The sequence below is a fragment of the Typopeltis vanoorti genome, chromosome 25 (genome assembly GCF_054136105.1).
Source record: "Typopeltis vanoorti isolate ZY-2024b chromosome 25, IOZ_Tvanoo_1.0, whole genome shotgun sequence".
Lineage (NCBI taxonomy): Eukaryota > Metazoa > Arthropoda > Arachnida > Uropygi > Thelyphonidae > Typopeltis > Typopeltis vanoorti.
The window spans coordinates 45877501-45895714 of record NC_143573.1 but is presented as its reverse complement, the minus strand read 5'-3'; the positions used below and the strand labels follow the sequence as shown (position 1 = coordinate 45895714).

Here is an 18214-nt window from a genome sequence, read left to right as displayed (position 1 = left end):
TAATCAGTTCTATCTGATGAAACGAAGGGTTCAGCTGATAAGTTCTATGATATCACGAAGGCTTCCATCCCTGTGCTTTCGATTTATGAATTTATCAAAATTTCCTTTAGACCAACATGAACTTATACAAGCAATGTGAAGACAGATTCGCCCTTCTCTCTCTCTCTCTCTCTCTCTCTCTCTGTGTGTGTGTGTGTGAGAGAGAGAGAGAGAGAGAGAGAGAGAGAGAATATCTTTCTCATTTCTCCAAAGAAGGGAATTTTCACAACTTAACCAAATTGGTCGATTTCTTTCATTTTTTGAATATTGGTTGTTAATTATAATAAAAACAAAAAGTAGAATATCATTTCCTTAAATTTAAACTGAATGTAGAATGATATATACAGAACATATCCTAAAAATACCGTTGTACGTAAGTCCTTGGTAGTAATCTACTGGCTTGATAGCAACTTGGAGAGCTACTCATGAATGCTTATTTGTACAGACGGATTTAAAAGAAATCCTGTACAAAATATATAAAGGTTTGTTTAATGTGATTACAGCGGTAGCTGACATTTTGCCATAACAGAAAAATAAGTTCTTGAAGCAAAAAAACGCAAGTTTTTAACACCAAAATCAAGGTGTTTTGATGAATTTTAGGATAGAATCATAAGGAAATAGTTCTATTATTTCACATGCGTTTCTTTTTTTGCATATCTACAACCAGGCGAGACGAAAGATGGAATAGATTATGCTACCAGGAGTTCAGAAAAGTGTTCAGATTTGAGCAGATGAGAACTGCGGTGAGAATACAAAACGAGCAGCATGTGGTGAGCCGACCTGGAAGATTCCCGTTAACGGCACTGCTCGGTCTTTGCTCTCATCACATTTCGTTAATCGGCTTCAGGTCCTGATCAATGGCTAATGGTTTAGGTATTTGCCCTTATACTCGATGAAACTTCGAATAGACTCACATTAACGTCGATTTTAAAGCGTGGGTAGACCTTATTTGGATTCATGTGTTACAAGCAGAAATGTTATCAATATGTGCCTACGGAATATACAGCAGTGCATCTGTTTCAGAGAAAAACTAAAGGAACTCAAGACTCATACACTTATAGGAATAAGTATTAAGAATGACGCATTTAGTTTATATAAATTATTGATAACACAAAACAAACAGTTTATCTGTACAGAATAAATAGATGCCTCACACGTCATCCGTTTCAGTTTCTTTCGAAACGTTAAAATATTTCCATTCCAGTATACCCACGTGAGAGGAATGATTATTTCAGAAAACTACTTTTAACTTTTAAATAATCCAAAATCTCAGAAACTTTTCTAAGCCACTTCAGGCCTCCAATAAGCAGAATGGTGGAATTATACCGAGCGATGAAAATCTCTCAGAGACGTTCGCAAACATCTACACCACAGCCCTATTCCAAATACACATCCTATAAGTTTGAGAACGAAGACGCTATCCATTCAGCCAATTAGGTCACTAATTCAGACTAACTTACTTTATCGCAAACCCTTTTACAGTATTTTCTAGTCTTTATTGTATTCTTCAAATTTAATGCTACTCTTTGAAATGATTCAATTGCTTCCGATTAACATTAGTTGACCATCTTATTTTCATTCCATTCTGTATAGAGTTGAGGTCATCCGTTTGCAAAACCTGAACAATCAAACCATAATCTCTTTACTACTCATAATCATATATTTTTACCATTATAAATAAATTCTAGTATTTATTTCCTCATTGAACGTAAAGCTTTTCTCTGTATTCTAGTTTCTACTCAAAGCCTATTATATCCACCTAATATTTCGCTTATTCTTCGTGATGTTACATAATTTTTTTGTCCCGTTTATATCACACCCAAAATTTAACTTATCATTCGCGCATTAGATCAAATTACGTTTACTTAGAACGCTATCAATTTTCTCTACAAACTCATATCTGATGTTACTTCCATTTTGTTCGGTATCAAATTCTCCGTCCTCAAATAATAACCAAAATCGAATTACCATTCCAAAGTAAAAAGAAATGTTTACTCCATTTGTCAGATAAAGATATAATTATCATAGTTTATATTATTTTTTTAAAATATTCGATTGTTTTTAGATTAAATGTTATTCATGGTCGTTTTCTTATACATCCATATATTTTATTAGTTATACATTATAGTTATATATTAATATATCAACTGAATTATACATCAGGCAGTGGACATAAATTAAATCTGGATTGTAGTCTCTTTCTTTTCAGCGTCGTCATGAAGATTTAATAATTATTCTGCATATTACATATTCCTAACTGCAAATAAATCAACAAACTCGGGAACTTTCTCGGTGGCGTATATTGAAACTAATAATGAAAATAAAAGATTCCTTCCAACTTTGAAAATGCAGAAACTAAGCACAATAAGCATATTCTAGTAAGAGTCACTTAGAGAAACCTATAACTCAACATTAAAAATAAATATAATAATAATAATATCCTATAATTACCAAACAAAAAATAAGAGAACTATGCATAAATCTTGTCTTGAAACGTTAGATTCAAAGAACTAAAGTGAATCAACATGGAGTGCGCGCACACACACACAGCTCTCAAATCTAATCTAAAACGAACAATGCTTAAATAAATGGCTGAAATCATAAGTCGTCGTAACATTAAAAAGATACTAAAGGCAGTGCATTAAAAATGATAGAATCTAATGGAGGAAGGTAAATTGCAATGTTCTGGGGGGTAGTTACCTGCCCTTTAATCTAAGCAAACTTAAGCTCAAAAAAATAATAAAATTAAAATAAGTAACAGAAATTTAAAAGACGACAAACAGCATTTTGACACATTGGTTTCTTTGCGGCTTTCTCTATAATTTATTGCCATTTCCCATGTTTAAAGAGATCTTTTAAAGATTCCATTCATTGAAAAGGAATTCTTTCAAACCCTCTTAAAACATCAATATTTTAACAGAATTTCTTTCAACATTCTTTAAACATCGAATTAAAAATGAAACTCCAAGTAATTAGAATAGCTGAGTATGTGAAATGTCACTCGATGAAATAACACCAAGGTCTTCAGTTTTTATTCTTTTCCCATTCTCGCTCATAATAGAATTACAAGAGAGAGAGAGAGAGCTGAAAAGTCAGCAAATTTTAAAACTCACTACTATGATTATGTATAATGATGCCTTCGTTGATACTTGTAAATATTCTTGTGGAACTTTAAAACTTTTATTCCTTTTAAGCATTGAAACTTATAAAGGTGAATCAAAAGAAAATGAACCGAAATCTAAATGCACAAAGTCAGTTTAATAAAAACCAAAAGTAATAAATTATGCAGTACGTTTTGGGATTTGCAATTCTCGATAGAGAAAATTTATAATATACATTAAATTTGACGCTCATTTTGAATTTAGTCACAATTAATTTTTTGTTTCTTTTTAATGGTGAAGGTTTGAAGTATTTGATTCTATTCATCTCACTCAATTCCTTCTCTAGAATGCGAAATATTACATTGATATTTCTGATACAATAAGAAATATTACTTAGTATTATTAATTAATAATAAACTAATAACAAAAGCATCACCTGGCAAATCCTTAAGAAGCTTTGAGTTCCTAAGGTTTAGCACATTACACTAACATTGTATATGAATGGTATGTTCAGATCCGAATACTCTCAAGTCCACAATTATAAACTTACAATCAAAACCTAAGTACGATACCTTCATTTGTAGTAAAGGTTTGAAGCATTTGCTTCTATCCAACTTACTCAATTCCTTTTCTGGAGCAAACATTGACATACAAGTTTTACAACGCATAACATCTCCAAGGTTATTTGCACCTCAAAATAGGAAAGTAGGAAAACGAAATCACGATGGCTTCACTGCGTAAGAAGGAATATCTTCTTATTTCGCAAAAATAATTTAAGATAGAGGATAAAAATAAGTAACAACACTGTAAAATACGAAAACAAACAACGAGTCTGGAGTTTATAAGTCGCGGAAAGAAAGTGATTAAAAAAAAAAAAAAAGGCGAACCGAGTGAACTTTCTTATATCACAGAATACTCCACGTGCCCACCAGCAAGCCCTTCTGTACTAGAAACAGGAACCTTGCTTTTTATTTCCCCTCCACATGAAAGAAGACTGAACCTTCCAAATTTAGGATACAGTGGGAAAAAAAATGCGGCGGGGGAGGACTGGAATTCACGTGGCGAGTCGGTAAGCTGACGGATATACGCCACGAAACCGGAAGGAAAGAGAGCAGCTGTCTACGCTTAGTCGCAGGCAGCAGCACGGGCAAGCGGGCCGTATACGGGGTCGTCACTGACATACAGGAGTTTGGGATGTCAGCGTGGTAATGTGTAATACCTCGAGAGTGGCCACTCAGATTTCATTAGTTCATACCGTGTGTGTGTGTTTGTGTGAAAGTGTGAGTGTGTGTGTGTGTGGTTCCCGGTGTAAAAGGCCTGTAAGCAGATCGTCATTTCGATCGCGCAAAGAACGCGAAGAGTCTACAGGTGTCTACCGACGGTCGCGACAACGAAAGTGATGATCGGTTTAGGAACTCTTCGGGTTATCCAGAGGAAGACGAAGAGAAACTTAATCGTTCCCGGTTTTCTGTTGAAGAGAGAAAATAAAGTGTTCCCCCCTAAGGAAAGGGTAAGTTATGTAATAAATCTGCTCGAAGAACGGATCTAGTTTTAAATATTTAGGGAAAGTAGTTGGTGATTTCGCTTCCCGACCACAGTTGGCCTCTCTCTTTTCCCAAGTTTGTTTAAAATAGATCTTCCAAAATTAGTTAAACGATATTAAGTGCAATACTTAAAAAAAAGTGCACTGCCCTGTAAACGTAGACAGTATTTCTGTTTCCAAATATATGCTATTTCCAGTTAATCGATCTCATTAATTTTAATGACAGCAGATCTTAGTCATCATGGGTAGGGAAATTCAAAAATGAAATGTGAGCATTTAGATAAAGCATCGTATCTAAAATAAAATTAAAAAAAAAAAAACGTTATTGTGAATCCTATGTATAACTGGATTAAAGATTTCTATCGATATACCGTACTGTCCAAAACGTATTTAATATCAAAATATTAATTTGGAAATATTGTTGTAATTAACTTTATATAATCAGTATGATCAAATAATCTGAAGGGAAAAGTTTTCTGGTTAATTCGAAAACACAACACTTCCGAATAGTTCTAAAAAGTGCTTCAGATAAAAGTAGAAGATAATGATAGGTAAATATATTATGCATGTAATGACGATTGTCATTTGTATATAATGATCATCGTCATTACATGCAAATGAATCTTTTACATTACGTTAAGATTATTATACAAAAAACAAAAGAATTTTGAGTATAGCAGGTAAGCCACACACACACACACACACACACACACACACACACACGAACTTGTTTTGTTTTGTTTTTTTCTTTGACATACCGAAATAATATTCGGTCCCTAGGCACCATTGTGCTGAAATGTGTCACCGGGTATTCGACATGCTATTCCCTCAAGTTCCTAAGGGAATGGAAAAAGGGGAAAAATAAAATAGAACGAAAAAAAAAAACATTTGCAAAACTCTTTGAAGATAGTGTTTAGTCTTTTTGAACAATATATAAATACAACACTTACACCTGTATTTTATTTCGAAATCTCACATCGGACTTCAGTTGCATTTGTACCAGTGACGATAGCCACTATCAAGAATTTCTCTGCGTGTAAAACAGAGAAATTCTTACTATTTTGAATACTGACTACTTGTTTAACGTTCATATTGTACAGTAGAATTAATAATAATTTATAATTCACGACATGTGAATTATCATGTCTTGAAAACCATAACTTGCTGGACTTCCATTTTACCAAACTATCCTCGAATTCGATCATGAAATAATTTTAACTTTGAAAAAACAAACAAACATAGCATTACATTGTAGAATGATTTCCATAAATGATAATAAAAAAAAAGATATTGAACTGTTGTAATCAAAAAATTGGTTTTTAATTTTTTAATCTAACAAAAATGAAATTGTTGAGATTTCTTTTGATATATTTCGAAATACATATTTCTTAAAACTGGCGACTAAACAGATTATTACCGCTCATCAAAACCGCTGTGCCTCGATCAGCTATTGTAATGACGAATACCCATATTGACTAGTATACCATAACAATGTACCGTTTATCCCTGGAAACAATAATTACGACACTAAAGCCTAACTGCCTTCTAGAAACAGCTTTTATAAATAACCGAGAAGCTTATTTACTGTTATTTGTTCATTGCAACGAAAGAATCATCCCTTTGTGTGAAATCAGCATATAGAGCTACGTGTACACTGATGAGGAAGTGCATTCTTTTAAGAAGAGGGCGTTTAAAATGTGCAAGGAAGTTAAGGTACTTACAACACAACCATGGAAGAATACAAGTTGCTCCGGCCAGCGGGGACCACGACGGCAGATGTAGGCGGATCAGATTGACACACAACAAACGTGCACTATGTGAGAATGATCATCTGAACGTTTTGAAGCAAGGACAGAGGAATTGTTTTCAGGTCTCGAGGTCTTAGCAGTTCAAATCGGACGTCCTACTGCTGGTGTCCCAGGCGGGAGCAGGCTTCTGAAGCGTTGCCTGCCTCAGTAATATGACCGGAGAGCAGTGCCGTACACTTAGTCGGCACTTTGTCTTTGGCGAACAGTAACGACAATGGAGGTGCGGGTCCAATGGCATCCGCCTCGGTTGCAACTAGCAAATGAGACGTGCGGTAGGTGCGGGAAGGCGGCGGAAAAGGGGCGATCGACCAATCAGATGTGCCCTTGTTGTGCGTAGTTTTAACAAGCGGTTCACCACAAAGCAATGCAGCAGGCATTGTCGTTGCTGTTGTTGGGATCTTGAGAGCCTGTGCCAGCCCCCTCACGTTGCTCTTCGCCATACTTCTGTTGCTCTCTCTACGCAAGTCAGGAGACGCTGGCGCCAGTGCTGTGATGCATCTCCCGCGAAACTTCCTGTGTTGCGCTGCTGGTCACAAGAAAGGGGAGGGAGGAGTGGGAGATATAGAATCGGGAGTTACAAAGATTACCAAGAGCTTACACTTCTTATCCTCATCCCCTCCCCTCCTTTATTATATCGAATGAATAATTTTTGTTGGAAATAATACTTAAAATAAAAGCAATTATTTATTGATTTCATTACTATATTTAAGTAGAGTGAAGAAAATTAAAACTATGCATATTGGAAACATATTTAAGCCTTTCTATAAGGACTTGAAACAACTAAAAATTAAAATCATTAATCATATTACAGCCAATAAGTATGTAAACGCAAATTTCGTTTAATTTCTTCTATTATGGGCGTTCTCAGTGTGACCATTTAAACCGTTTGTATCAGTAATGTGATATATATTTTTTAAATGTCGACTGCTTGGTTCAGTAGTTTCATCATACGTTCATTCTCTGAGCAAGAGATCTACGTTGAAATTCTGATACTTTATTGTTTTTTTTTTTTTTTTCAGGCAAGGCTAAGTTAATCAGTCTTGAACGGGGTGATTACATTTTTCGATTTCTTTTCTTCAATAAAGAGACAAACCAACGGCGAACGCAGAGAATAACAGACAAAAGACTATCGGGAATGAATTAACCACCTCATAGCCACTTTTACTTGGCTGTAAAAATTCATTGGGTCTAAACACGTGAATGGCATAATTATTTATTTTGTTTTCTAAACCAAGTGATGGTATAAGCTTCACGCGCCGTATATTTGAGGATACTTCGAGTAGGAATAAGAAGTCATGTCTTATGCTATATTAATTACCTCGAAGCGCACATATGAACCGATATCCAAACAGCATTGTTTGTCTATTAGCAGTCTGGTGAGTTAGGAAAATGCAAACTATATGCTATTTCCTATTATAGCAGTCACAAGTATTTACCTACCTTCTAATATGAATGAAAAGCTAGAGGAGTGTTTTGCACACAATTTGAAGGAAATGTACTGTAGATTTATTTCTTGCAGTACTATTCAGATCAGGCGTACAATCTTTGACTCTAATTTCATATCAGTAACAAAGATGAAGCTAATTTTATTATTTCTTGCGTGAAAAATGCAGCCACGGAACTCCGCGCCTCCTCCTCCTCGCGGATTCGGGCTTGCATACCCCACAAATATGCGGTTCACGCATTCAGTCGGTGGATCCGTTATTGCGGTGATCGATCAACTCTGCTGTTGGGTCAACTGGTGGTAAGTGCAGAAAGGTACTTCAGCACCTGTTTAAAAAAGAAACGTATGTCAAGAGTTAGAATGTCATCGTGCAATGGCATTCTAGTGTATATGCCGATGGGGATATACACTAGAATGCCATTGCACGATGAAATGCTGTTATATCTGCTGATTGAGTTTAAATTTCTGAAACCAAGATGAAACGTTATCGATAGCAGTATTGTGTTCAGACTAAGGTTTAGAAAGCCTCAATAGCGGAGTCGGAAGCACCCCCATGTTAGAAAGTCCTGAGTACTAATCCTGTGAAGATGCGGCGCGATTTCAGACAGAGATGGCACGCAGGTTACTTCCCGAAAATCAGATAAACCAGGCTGAGAAGACACACAAATGAAAAACAATACACTAATCTTTTGGTCTTAGTTAATTCTAAATAACCGGAACTGGCATAACCTCACATTGAAACAGGAGAACTTATTCTTGTAGTTAGAACTAGAGAAAGAAATGGTTTGATTTTACATTTATTATTTTTATTTGCAAGTTGCCTTACTCGCCGTGCTTGTGTTTCCATGTCTTCTGGTTGCCTTCCTTCCAGAAAAGGCTCAAACTCACATACGGTCTTTTAGCATAGCATTATTAAATCCAGCCAACGTAACAACTTGAACGTTGGTAATTGTTTTCTGCTCATATAAATGCATGGTTAAAAAATCCAACAAACCTGAAATGATCACTTATTAATACGAGATCAGCAGATGCCCAGCATCCCTTTAGTGTGTAACTGCAAGCACACCGATCCTCCTTCTTCCCTTCTTCTTTTATTCCGTCTACCTTTGTCCTCTGAAACAGCCTTCCTCATGAAGTATTCCCAAACAATTACAACATGCAGTTCTTAAAAAAGAAAAAAAAAACCATCAATAAACTTGTATTTCAGCCCTTATCTATACCCTACACACGAACTGATGTGCTTTTAAGTCTTTTGACCTATCATCTATATGGGATCATTATAGTTAAAAAAAAAAAAACTTGCGAAAGATCAGTCTTCATTTTGATGTCTTATTGTAATTTATTGCCAAACTTTCAGTAGACAATGAGGATACAAAATCATACGCATTTTATATCCACTTCTGTAACAGTTTGCAGTTAATTGAACTCCACGCAGTGTGCAATTGTACACGGTTTAATGGTGCAGTTGTCCGGCAAATTCACGATAAATTCATCTTAAGTTTTGCATTTGTCGCAGGAGGTTATAAATAGGCAGGCTGTGGATCGGTGGATTAATAGGTCGCGAGATATTCAAAAGAGGAAATCAGAATGAGGATCAGAACCAAGCCATTGCAATGGTTAGAAATATCCATGAAACTGTAACTACTACTACTAGGCCATAAGGCTGTCCGGCAATTGAATGAGTTCACGGGCCAATTTTGTGTTGTGTTATATGAAGGGTCAAACTCAAATTTTTTGAAGAACAAATTCTGTTACGTAACTAAAATTACCCCTGACTATCCTTAAGTGAAGAGGCTTAGAAAATTCCTTCCAGCAGAGAGGGGATATGAAAGTAGCTTTCGTTCCCGTTTAATGGATGCTTGCCGAAACCATTCGGCTTCAGAGGTATATCACAGTTGGATATGAATACTTTTTTTTAAGATTTCTCAGATTATTTCCATATTACTATGGAAATACTTGGGACCACATGTTTATAACATGTTTTACAGTTTGTTCTGTTTACTTTTTGAATTTACAGACACTAAGTCAAAGACACTAAGTCAATATTTAACATATATATATATATATATATGTTAAAGAATGTTAAAGATACCAAGCTATTTTAAACCTGGTTTTTACTCCATTTCCGAAGTAAGCAAACAAGTCAAGTTTGCGCCTGCAAGTGTTTGCAAGTCTAGCTGACCCCTGCACGTAGTGCAGGAATATATAAATCAAGTTCATTCCTATAGAAGCAACCTGCATCTCTCCACCAAATGATACACGCACATCGCGTAAAGTGTATCTTCAATTACAATTTCAACAAATTAAACTTTAGCACTTTCGTAGAGACTGCATCCTGATTTTCATGAAAGCTAAATACTTTCTCAGCAAAACCAGATCAATATCGTTATTATACGACTAATAATAACGAAAATTTTACTATATCATTACCTTCCAAAGCATATATTCTATTTACATAATTTGCGTTCGATATAGTCATCCAATTTAATTGATAACTGTTGCAATATTAATGAGTAATCCAGAAAACTGAAATGTACTATATTTGGATAGAAACCTCTCAAATGGTTGCTCGAGCATTGCTTTGTAGGTAATTGTCCCTTGTGATTGAGAAAATATTAAGTACAGAAGGAAGGTTTTTATCTATATTGCTTCTTTCTTTTTATTTATAATGTAATAATGTACTAATAGTGTTTTCTGCTTACCCGAGAAAGCATTCAATGCAGTTTTCAATTTTGAGAAAAAAAAACTAATCTATAATTCAGTAAAAAAAATCATGAATAGAAAAGTGGTTTCCAGTTATCATTCGTAACCTTAATGCATGACAGAACAGAGGCCTGTGAATCAATTTATGAGAAATTAAATTCTGAAAAAGAAAAATGTTTTAATTATTTCGTCCAATTCACATTCGGCAGGAAATAGATTCAGCTCTGAACTAAGTTATGAAAGAGGGCATTAAAATCGCTGGATCATTCATTATTAAGAGGTTTATAGATTCCTTACCGCTACTAAGATAGAAACAATAAAATAGATAACTTGCTCGCAAGGAGGGAGATATTTCGTTTTGTTAGTTAGCGTCTCCATAACACAGTTAGAACGATATTCTCTGAACAAACCTGGATTCGAATTCCATTTATGACAAAAGGCATTTATTGTCATTATTGCCGACCTCCTACGAGAAGACTTAAGCCCATCCAGGATGACTGAGCCTTAAAAAATCGCAAATTAATCAAATACATGCTTGATAGCTTCTAATGCATACAACTACTACCAAATGTGTTCGTTCAAGTCCAGTTTTGTTTGAGAAAAACTAAATCACGCGGAGGATAGAGATTGACTAACTCAGTGGCGGAAAAATAAGAACGTAGCCGTGAACTATTTCACGACTACGTGAAATATTTCACGCAAAAATTATTCCTAATGTGGCCAATGGTCAAACCGATACGTGTAATACGAAATTCACCAACAACAGAATTTATAAAAGCTTTAAAAAATATTGAAAGTGAGGTAGCCAGCCTCGCAGGGAGTCAGGCGACTTACATATTTAGGTTGCCTTGCGTAAATTAAACAACCATAACCGCTTTCGTAACTTATTTATAATAAAATCATTCCGAATCCGTGGTTCGTTTTTTCAGTGTCACTATTTTTAAGGTCCAACAATCCATATTACATCAGTTAAGTTAGTGTCGAAGAATGCTTCGATGAACTTTCGTAAATGAAAAGAGAAAGATAAAATAACGAAATATCCGATAGTATACAAAGTGCTAGTAATTGCCATCACGGGACTCAAGAAAATCATAAAGAAACAACTAGCCGATACGCTCATTCTTGAACACGAATCTATTAGTATTAATCATTGACATCAGAGATCAATATTTACTATTTATCTGTCTTCAGATATCTATCAACCTAGCCCTTTCTTGTCCTTGTCCAATTATCCCAGCCTAGTCTGCTTGGCTGCATGAAGTATTGATGTTTATCTCATTAATACAGTGTAACCATTTGAGGCAGGCGAATGATCTTATGGTTATGCCGGTCGGAGGATACAAATCGTGAAATGGAGATAAAAGTATGATTGTAAATCAATAATACTTTTGTTAGATCAACTATTCTTAACAAACAGAACATTTTATTTCACCTCCATTATTCATATTTGCAGTAAAAAACTAAATTTCTGTGAAGTTCCATTAATTTTGCTCGAGGCAAAATAAGTCTAATTAGAAAAAGTTTTTGACAACTCAAATTTCATCCACTCTCCTCTCCTCAACTTTAGTATTAGCAATCTCATTTTATCGTATACATAAATTGAATAAAAATAATTACTGTTTTAGTTTCTGTTAATGAAATTACCTCTTCCCATATCTTAGATTTCGAATTCAATCAATAATTTACTTTTCTTTTCCTTTCTGTTTATCAATAATGATGCAGTGATGTTTATTTCCATTTAGAATACTCTAGAAGGATAAGACGCAAATTTATTAAAAAAAAGATAAAAAACGAACAAAACCTACATTGCAGTAATTGAATTACTGCAATGTAGGTTTTGTTCCTGGTTGAGAAACGAAATGATCAAAGACTAAGATAAAATAGACAGGAACCAAATAAAACGATAGCAACAATGCTAAATACATGAATTTCAATTCACACTTTTTACAGTTTAACTCCTTAAAACCTTAAATAATCATTTGTGTAAGTAAAGGCTATTGAATTTCCAACGCTATAAAAAGAATTTGCTGATTAGAACGCTCAAACAGTTGTAAAAACAATGCATTTTCCATTTTAATCGGTTGACTCATTGAGGAATATCTGGTGAGGGGGCTCGTATTTGTCTGATATTCTTTCGTTAAACAAAAGAGTATTACGAAATTAGCGCTATGCACAATTATCCATTATCACACTACAATAACATCCCATGCAACCAGTACTTCATTTAGAGACAATCATTTTGTATATTGAGTCTAGCTAATCCTTACAGAACAAGTGAAGAGAAAATCTGATTTAACTTGACCATAGTTTGTACGCATTAAAAGGCCACCAAGGACCCCTTTGTTCCTAGACTAAACAAAAGCAACCCGAGGTCGATTCACACGCAGTCTTTCGAAGAGTTTTTTCCCCTACTTATTCCATCTTTCGATAGCCAATTAGTCGATGGACTGTGGTCGCAATGTTTATCTGTCGGTATTCATATTTCTTCTCCCACTTTGTTCCAAAGACACAAATTAATTTTATAAACAGATAGTGAAAAGAAATAAAAGACGTACTAATACAGTCATGAAAGGTAAGCGGGAACAGAACGGTGTTTTTGTGCCTCGTTAGAGAGAGAAAATTTAATTAGCATCAAATTACTTCATTCTTATTTATAGTGTAAAACTGTGCTAATGATCGGTAAAGGTTGAATGAGTGGTTAACACATAAAATTAATTTTTCAATACAATTTCAGACAAACCAATTTGAAACACCATGTAAAGCACACTGAACTGGAGTTTCATTCACGATATCACTACCAGTGGGAGCTAAAATATAATATAAAAGATTTTCAAATTATCTATGGGAAAAAGAAAAATATTTCACAATGAAAATTTAAATTGATTCCTCGTAGTTCAATTCACTGTAACTGCAATTTCTGTGTCAAAGGCCCTCCACAATGTAAATTTTTATATGCTAACTATTACTGGACCTCACTGTATGGTTTCTTTCCGATTGATAAACGAATCTTTTCATCGGCATTCGGACTGGTATTACATTATTACGGTGATGATCATAAAATGCTTTAATTTAAATAAACCTTAGTATTAACTTCAAAATGACTTACAGATTAATAAAGGAAACTTTTAAGGGCTCTTTCTTTTACACTCCCAATGAAGACATTTTATATGACCATCATCATGATCTGGTGATAGGCAGCAGACTCACGCTATAATACTCACCATAGTCAAAGATGGAAGTGTATGTACGAAAGAACAAAATGAATTGTAGATAACAACTAGGAAACACTGGTGAGAACGAAGTATTATCCAGATGGGGTTTTATACTGGAGCAAAGTCAGTAAGTTCCTGGCAGTGTGGACAACTTAATTAAATGCATGTCGTACACTCGGCCTACAACCAATCGGAAGCTTTGTAGACGCGATAATATTCTAAGCGAAGCAGCCATTACGGGTTTATGTCTGTAACTTTCCATGTCATCGCGAGGCCACGATTAGCATGCTTCCTTTAGTCCTCGTGCTTCTCATTACATCGCGTCGTCTCCCGTGCAGGCCTAACTTCACCCCTGATCACATCGGGTGAGTGTGGTTTACCATACCGTCAATCCGAGGCAGTTCTGTGGGCTCTCGCTCTCACCCACTTCCGGTGCAGTCGTAAGCTTATCTCTCGGCAGCCCATTACCACAGAAAAGGCTGTAAAACGAGCGACTGGAGCGAGAAGAGTTGTGGGACCTACAAGTAGAGGATTCCATGTCCGTAACGGTGCAACTCTCAGCCCCGCCAGCAGCAGTAGCGGCGCGTCTACGAGGTTAATAAAGATCCAAAATGAAATGAAAACCTAGAATTCAGAAGAATGAAACTTGACCTTTTAGGAGACAGAAAACGTATAGAAATGTTGGGATTAACTTCCCCTTTAAATTTGCATCACTTACCAGAATTTTGTACGATCAATGGCGGTGCGCTGTGACAGGCATGGCTCAGAAAAATTGGGAAATTGTATAAAATACATGGCTATAGAGATTTCGTTTCTGATTTAGGAATTCTCTGTTCCCAGTTTTCTTCCATCTAATTTTTATAAAATTAGCGAATTATTCAATTGTTGCGATTGCAATCTTGTGAATTGAAGAATTATAATACGACATTTTGTTCGAACTTCAATTTTATTTTGACCGCACTCAACTATTGATTTTGTGACTCGCGGAATTACAAATTTTTTTAACACACGGATATAAAGGAGGAACACGACAAAAACGGAGTCCATGCATCTTAATATCTCTTTATTTCATTCTGCCAATATGATTTCATCAAGATACATCATTGTATACGTTTAAATGCATAGGAAGTAAGGCTAAGAATATAAAAATATCAATAACTTGATGAAGGTACGTGTTTAATATATATGTCTACGTATAAAAATCGTATAATGAAATAATATCAGGAGAAAATAGGCGAGAGAGAGAGAGAGATTGGTGGTTGAGCGATGCTTTTCTTACTGACAAGCTGAGAATTCGGTTCCCACTACGATAAGGAATCCTTTTTGAATGAAAAAATTGTAAACTGTTCGTAAATTTATTACAATTATCGAAAACACACAAATAACAGCAAAATTTAAACCTTGATATTAAATAACTTTCATCGCACAGTATGACATCACCGTCATCTTGCATATTAGCGATTTGAAGTAGCAAAAAAACCATTCTTGGTCACAGGGATCGTTTTTGACTTAAATCGTTCATCAATCCAGTATTGGTGTTATAAGCTTTCAACCTTTAATGAGTAAACATGCATAAAAATTTCCAGTTAACGAACAATCCTCGCATATCATCCGCTGGCAACAGAAACAAAAATAAATGCAACATACTATAACAGATTTTTCACAGAATTCGTTCTTCGTGACAAAAATATCCAGAGTGAAAAGTATACTTATTTTGGAAATTATGAAGTACATAATAAGACCTAATGGGTATTTTAATAAATGGATAAGGCGAGAGAGAGAGAGGGAGGAGTTAATTTTTCTCGAAGGATTTCTTTCCGATTCTTGAGATTATCGCTTCGATATTATCACTGTTGAAAAATTACGACCAAATTAGAAATACAGATTCCGCGCATCCAACAATCTTTTTTTTTAAACACAACAAAACTATTATAGTTGACATTAGCATTGTAACACATATCTTGTGGCTTACATACTTGTAACATACAGTACAAGTATGTAATCATTGTATCCGGTCATTTTCTTTAAAAATGATAATGCTAATGTGAAATAACATTAGGTAACAGAAAATACGAGAAACGGCGAAAGAAATAAAGCTGCTTAAGAGTATATTAGGCACCAAAATAATAATAAAAAAATACAATCATGTATATTATTCCTATTTCAAACAGTTCGTTCCAGATTGTTGCAGTGAATCAAGTTTGTTAATGGTGCGTAGATTGCCCGAACAATAGGAAAATAACTTTTCTCCGTAAAGATTTTTTCAACAATCGAATTTAAACAATATTCCGCTAATCGCAATCTTATTCAAGTGCTAAAAATCTGTTTCATCATCATCATTATTCTTTTTTTTTTACTTTGTACACAAAGAAATTACACAAGAACTATGCGTTATTAGATTTTCTTTTTATTTTAACGAAAATCGCCTGAAAACTTGAATATCAAGTTTCGAGAAAAACGCATTATCAATGTCTCTTAGGTTGAATTTTCCGTTTCAAGAATGTGTTATGTCTAGAGCAACGTATACTGAAATGGTTTTAAGTAAAATATCTTTAAACAACAAAGTAAAAATGTGACTAAAGAAGTTCTTGTTTATCTTCCCAAACCATGTATTATCATATATGCTTACCACGCCATTGCAGATTTTTATCTTTCTCCAAAAGTCACTACAGCAGTGAGTCTTGATGCTATCATCACTGTTATTACTACTAGTCAACTTGCAAATAATATTACCCTTCACAGTAAGGAATATGCTGGAAGCTGTTAACCGTATCTTCTCCAAATGATGCGTAGCGCTGACGGATTTTTATATCTTTTAGAAGTGTTTTCTTGGGCTTGATCGCAAACGAGAAATATAATATTTGAAAAGAGTGTTTTGCTTGACAAAATTCCATTTCATTTAACCTTTTTTTCCTTCCTGAACTTCTGCGCCAATATGCAGAAAAAGGTACATTAAACAACTATAGCTTATTTTACCGTAGATCAGTCCTATCAGGAGCAATGCTGGCTATGAAATTCAGTTTCCTGTAGTTTGGAATAGCAACAGTAAGCCATCGAAGGAATATTATAAGACACTAAGTTTTCCTCTGGATAATGTTTAGTCAAATGAATGCATAATTAGAGCAAATTTAGTAAATAACTACATATTAAGTAATAAAATAAAATACCAAATATTTTTTGTTTACGAAATCTTTCTTATGTTAAGGTCAAATAAATGTAAACTATCTTCTAGGATACTATATTTCAAAAATATTTTATGTCGAACGACTGCTAGATCAGTGTTTCTGGGAACCTTATGGTTCCTCGAAAACTCCTAGGAGTTCCCCATAGCACACGACATTTATAACTTGTATTATATGTAGTTTCTTGGGGGGGGGGGCTTCATTGAAGGGAGAAATAGTAATCATAATCGTTGTCATAATTCCAAAAATTTTAACGAAAAAAAGAAATATTTTATGTTGAATTCCACAGACTCGAAAACTTCAATAAACACTAATCTAGATAGAATAATTATGTTCATTGAGCATTTTTATTTTTCCAGGTCCAGTTCATTCTGAAATTACAAAAGAGCCGACAATAACGAAAACTAGAAATCCTTAGTACAATCGAATCTTAGTTGTACCAAATTAGCTACTTGTTCTTACAAATTCTCCTTTGCTATGAGAATTTGCAAGAACAAGTAGCTAATCTTCCTTTCCTTTATTTAAGGAGATCGAAAAATAATATTAATGTTAGTATATATTTCATTTAATAAAATTAATTCGCCGAAATAGAATTAAAATGGCCTTTAGATCATTAACTTAGATACTCGGCCAAAATAAATATCTAATAACAAGATCGGATAGCAGATTAATCACAAAAAAAATGAAGGAAACAGAATAGTAAATAATCGATTTTTGGTCATCCCCTGTATTATCGTTTCTCTGCCCATCTCTCGAGCAAATACAGGAAGCCGACTTTGCTTGCATGTGACGTAGACAATAACTGGAAAGAAAGTGCAAAACCACAGATTTCATCACTTTAAATTATGTGTAATTTCGGATTTTGACATCCCTGTAATAGGGATGTCAAAATACGAAATTGTTTAGATATGGAGATTCCAAATATGCTATTAATATCTGAAAAAAAAAGAGAACAAATCCTTTTGAAGTAATTTGGCTTACGTTAGGAAATATTTAATCTTGAACTTCCTCATTCAGGCATAATCTAGTAAGAGTTAAATTTTCGTTTTAAAATTTCCCCATTCTTTAATGTCTTAACCACACAATCTTTTGTTTGTGTACGAAATAATTACTTATATGTATGTGTGCGCGTGTGTGTGTATAAGCGGCTTACTTTAGATTTCTACGTCTTAGAGGAAAGTC

The 18214-nt window shown here is 34.6% G+C and overlaps 1 protein-coding gene and 1 long non-coding RNA gene across 10 annotated transcripts in view; one reads left to right on the top strand and one right to left on the bottom strand.

The window, feature by feature from the left end:
* Positions 1-18214, bottom strand: part of LOC150092705 (uncharacterized) — a 583346-nt gene that overhangs the window by 211373 nt on the left and 353759 nt on the right. Inside the window, exon 1 of one of the 9 annotated variants that reach the window (XM_090414342.1) lies at positions 13745-13829. The exons of 7 other annotated variants lie outside the window; for them this stretch is intronic. Coding sequence is in view for 1 of the 2 variants with exons in the window: in XM_090414338.1 (XP_090270464.1) it covers positions 6405-6415 (11 nt within the window). In the remaining variant the exon portion in view is untranslated. Of the gene's footprint in view, positions 1-6404; positions 6639-13744; positions 13830-18214 lie in introns of those variants that run through there. One more of the 9 variants, XM_090414338.1, reaches the window with a different exon arrangement.
* LOC150092706 (uncharacterized) overlaps positions 4289-18214 on the top strand; it is a 15867-nt gene continuing 1941 nt past the window's right edge. The window contains exon 1 of the long non-coding RNA XR_016550497.1: positions 4289-4650. This is a non-coding gene — a long non-coding RNA (uncharacterized LOC150092706). The remainder of the gene's footprint in view (positions 4651-18214) is intronic.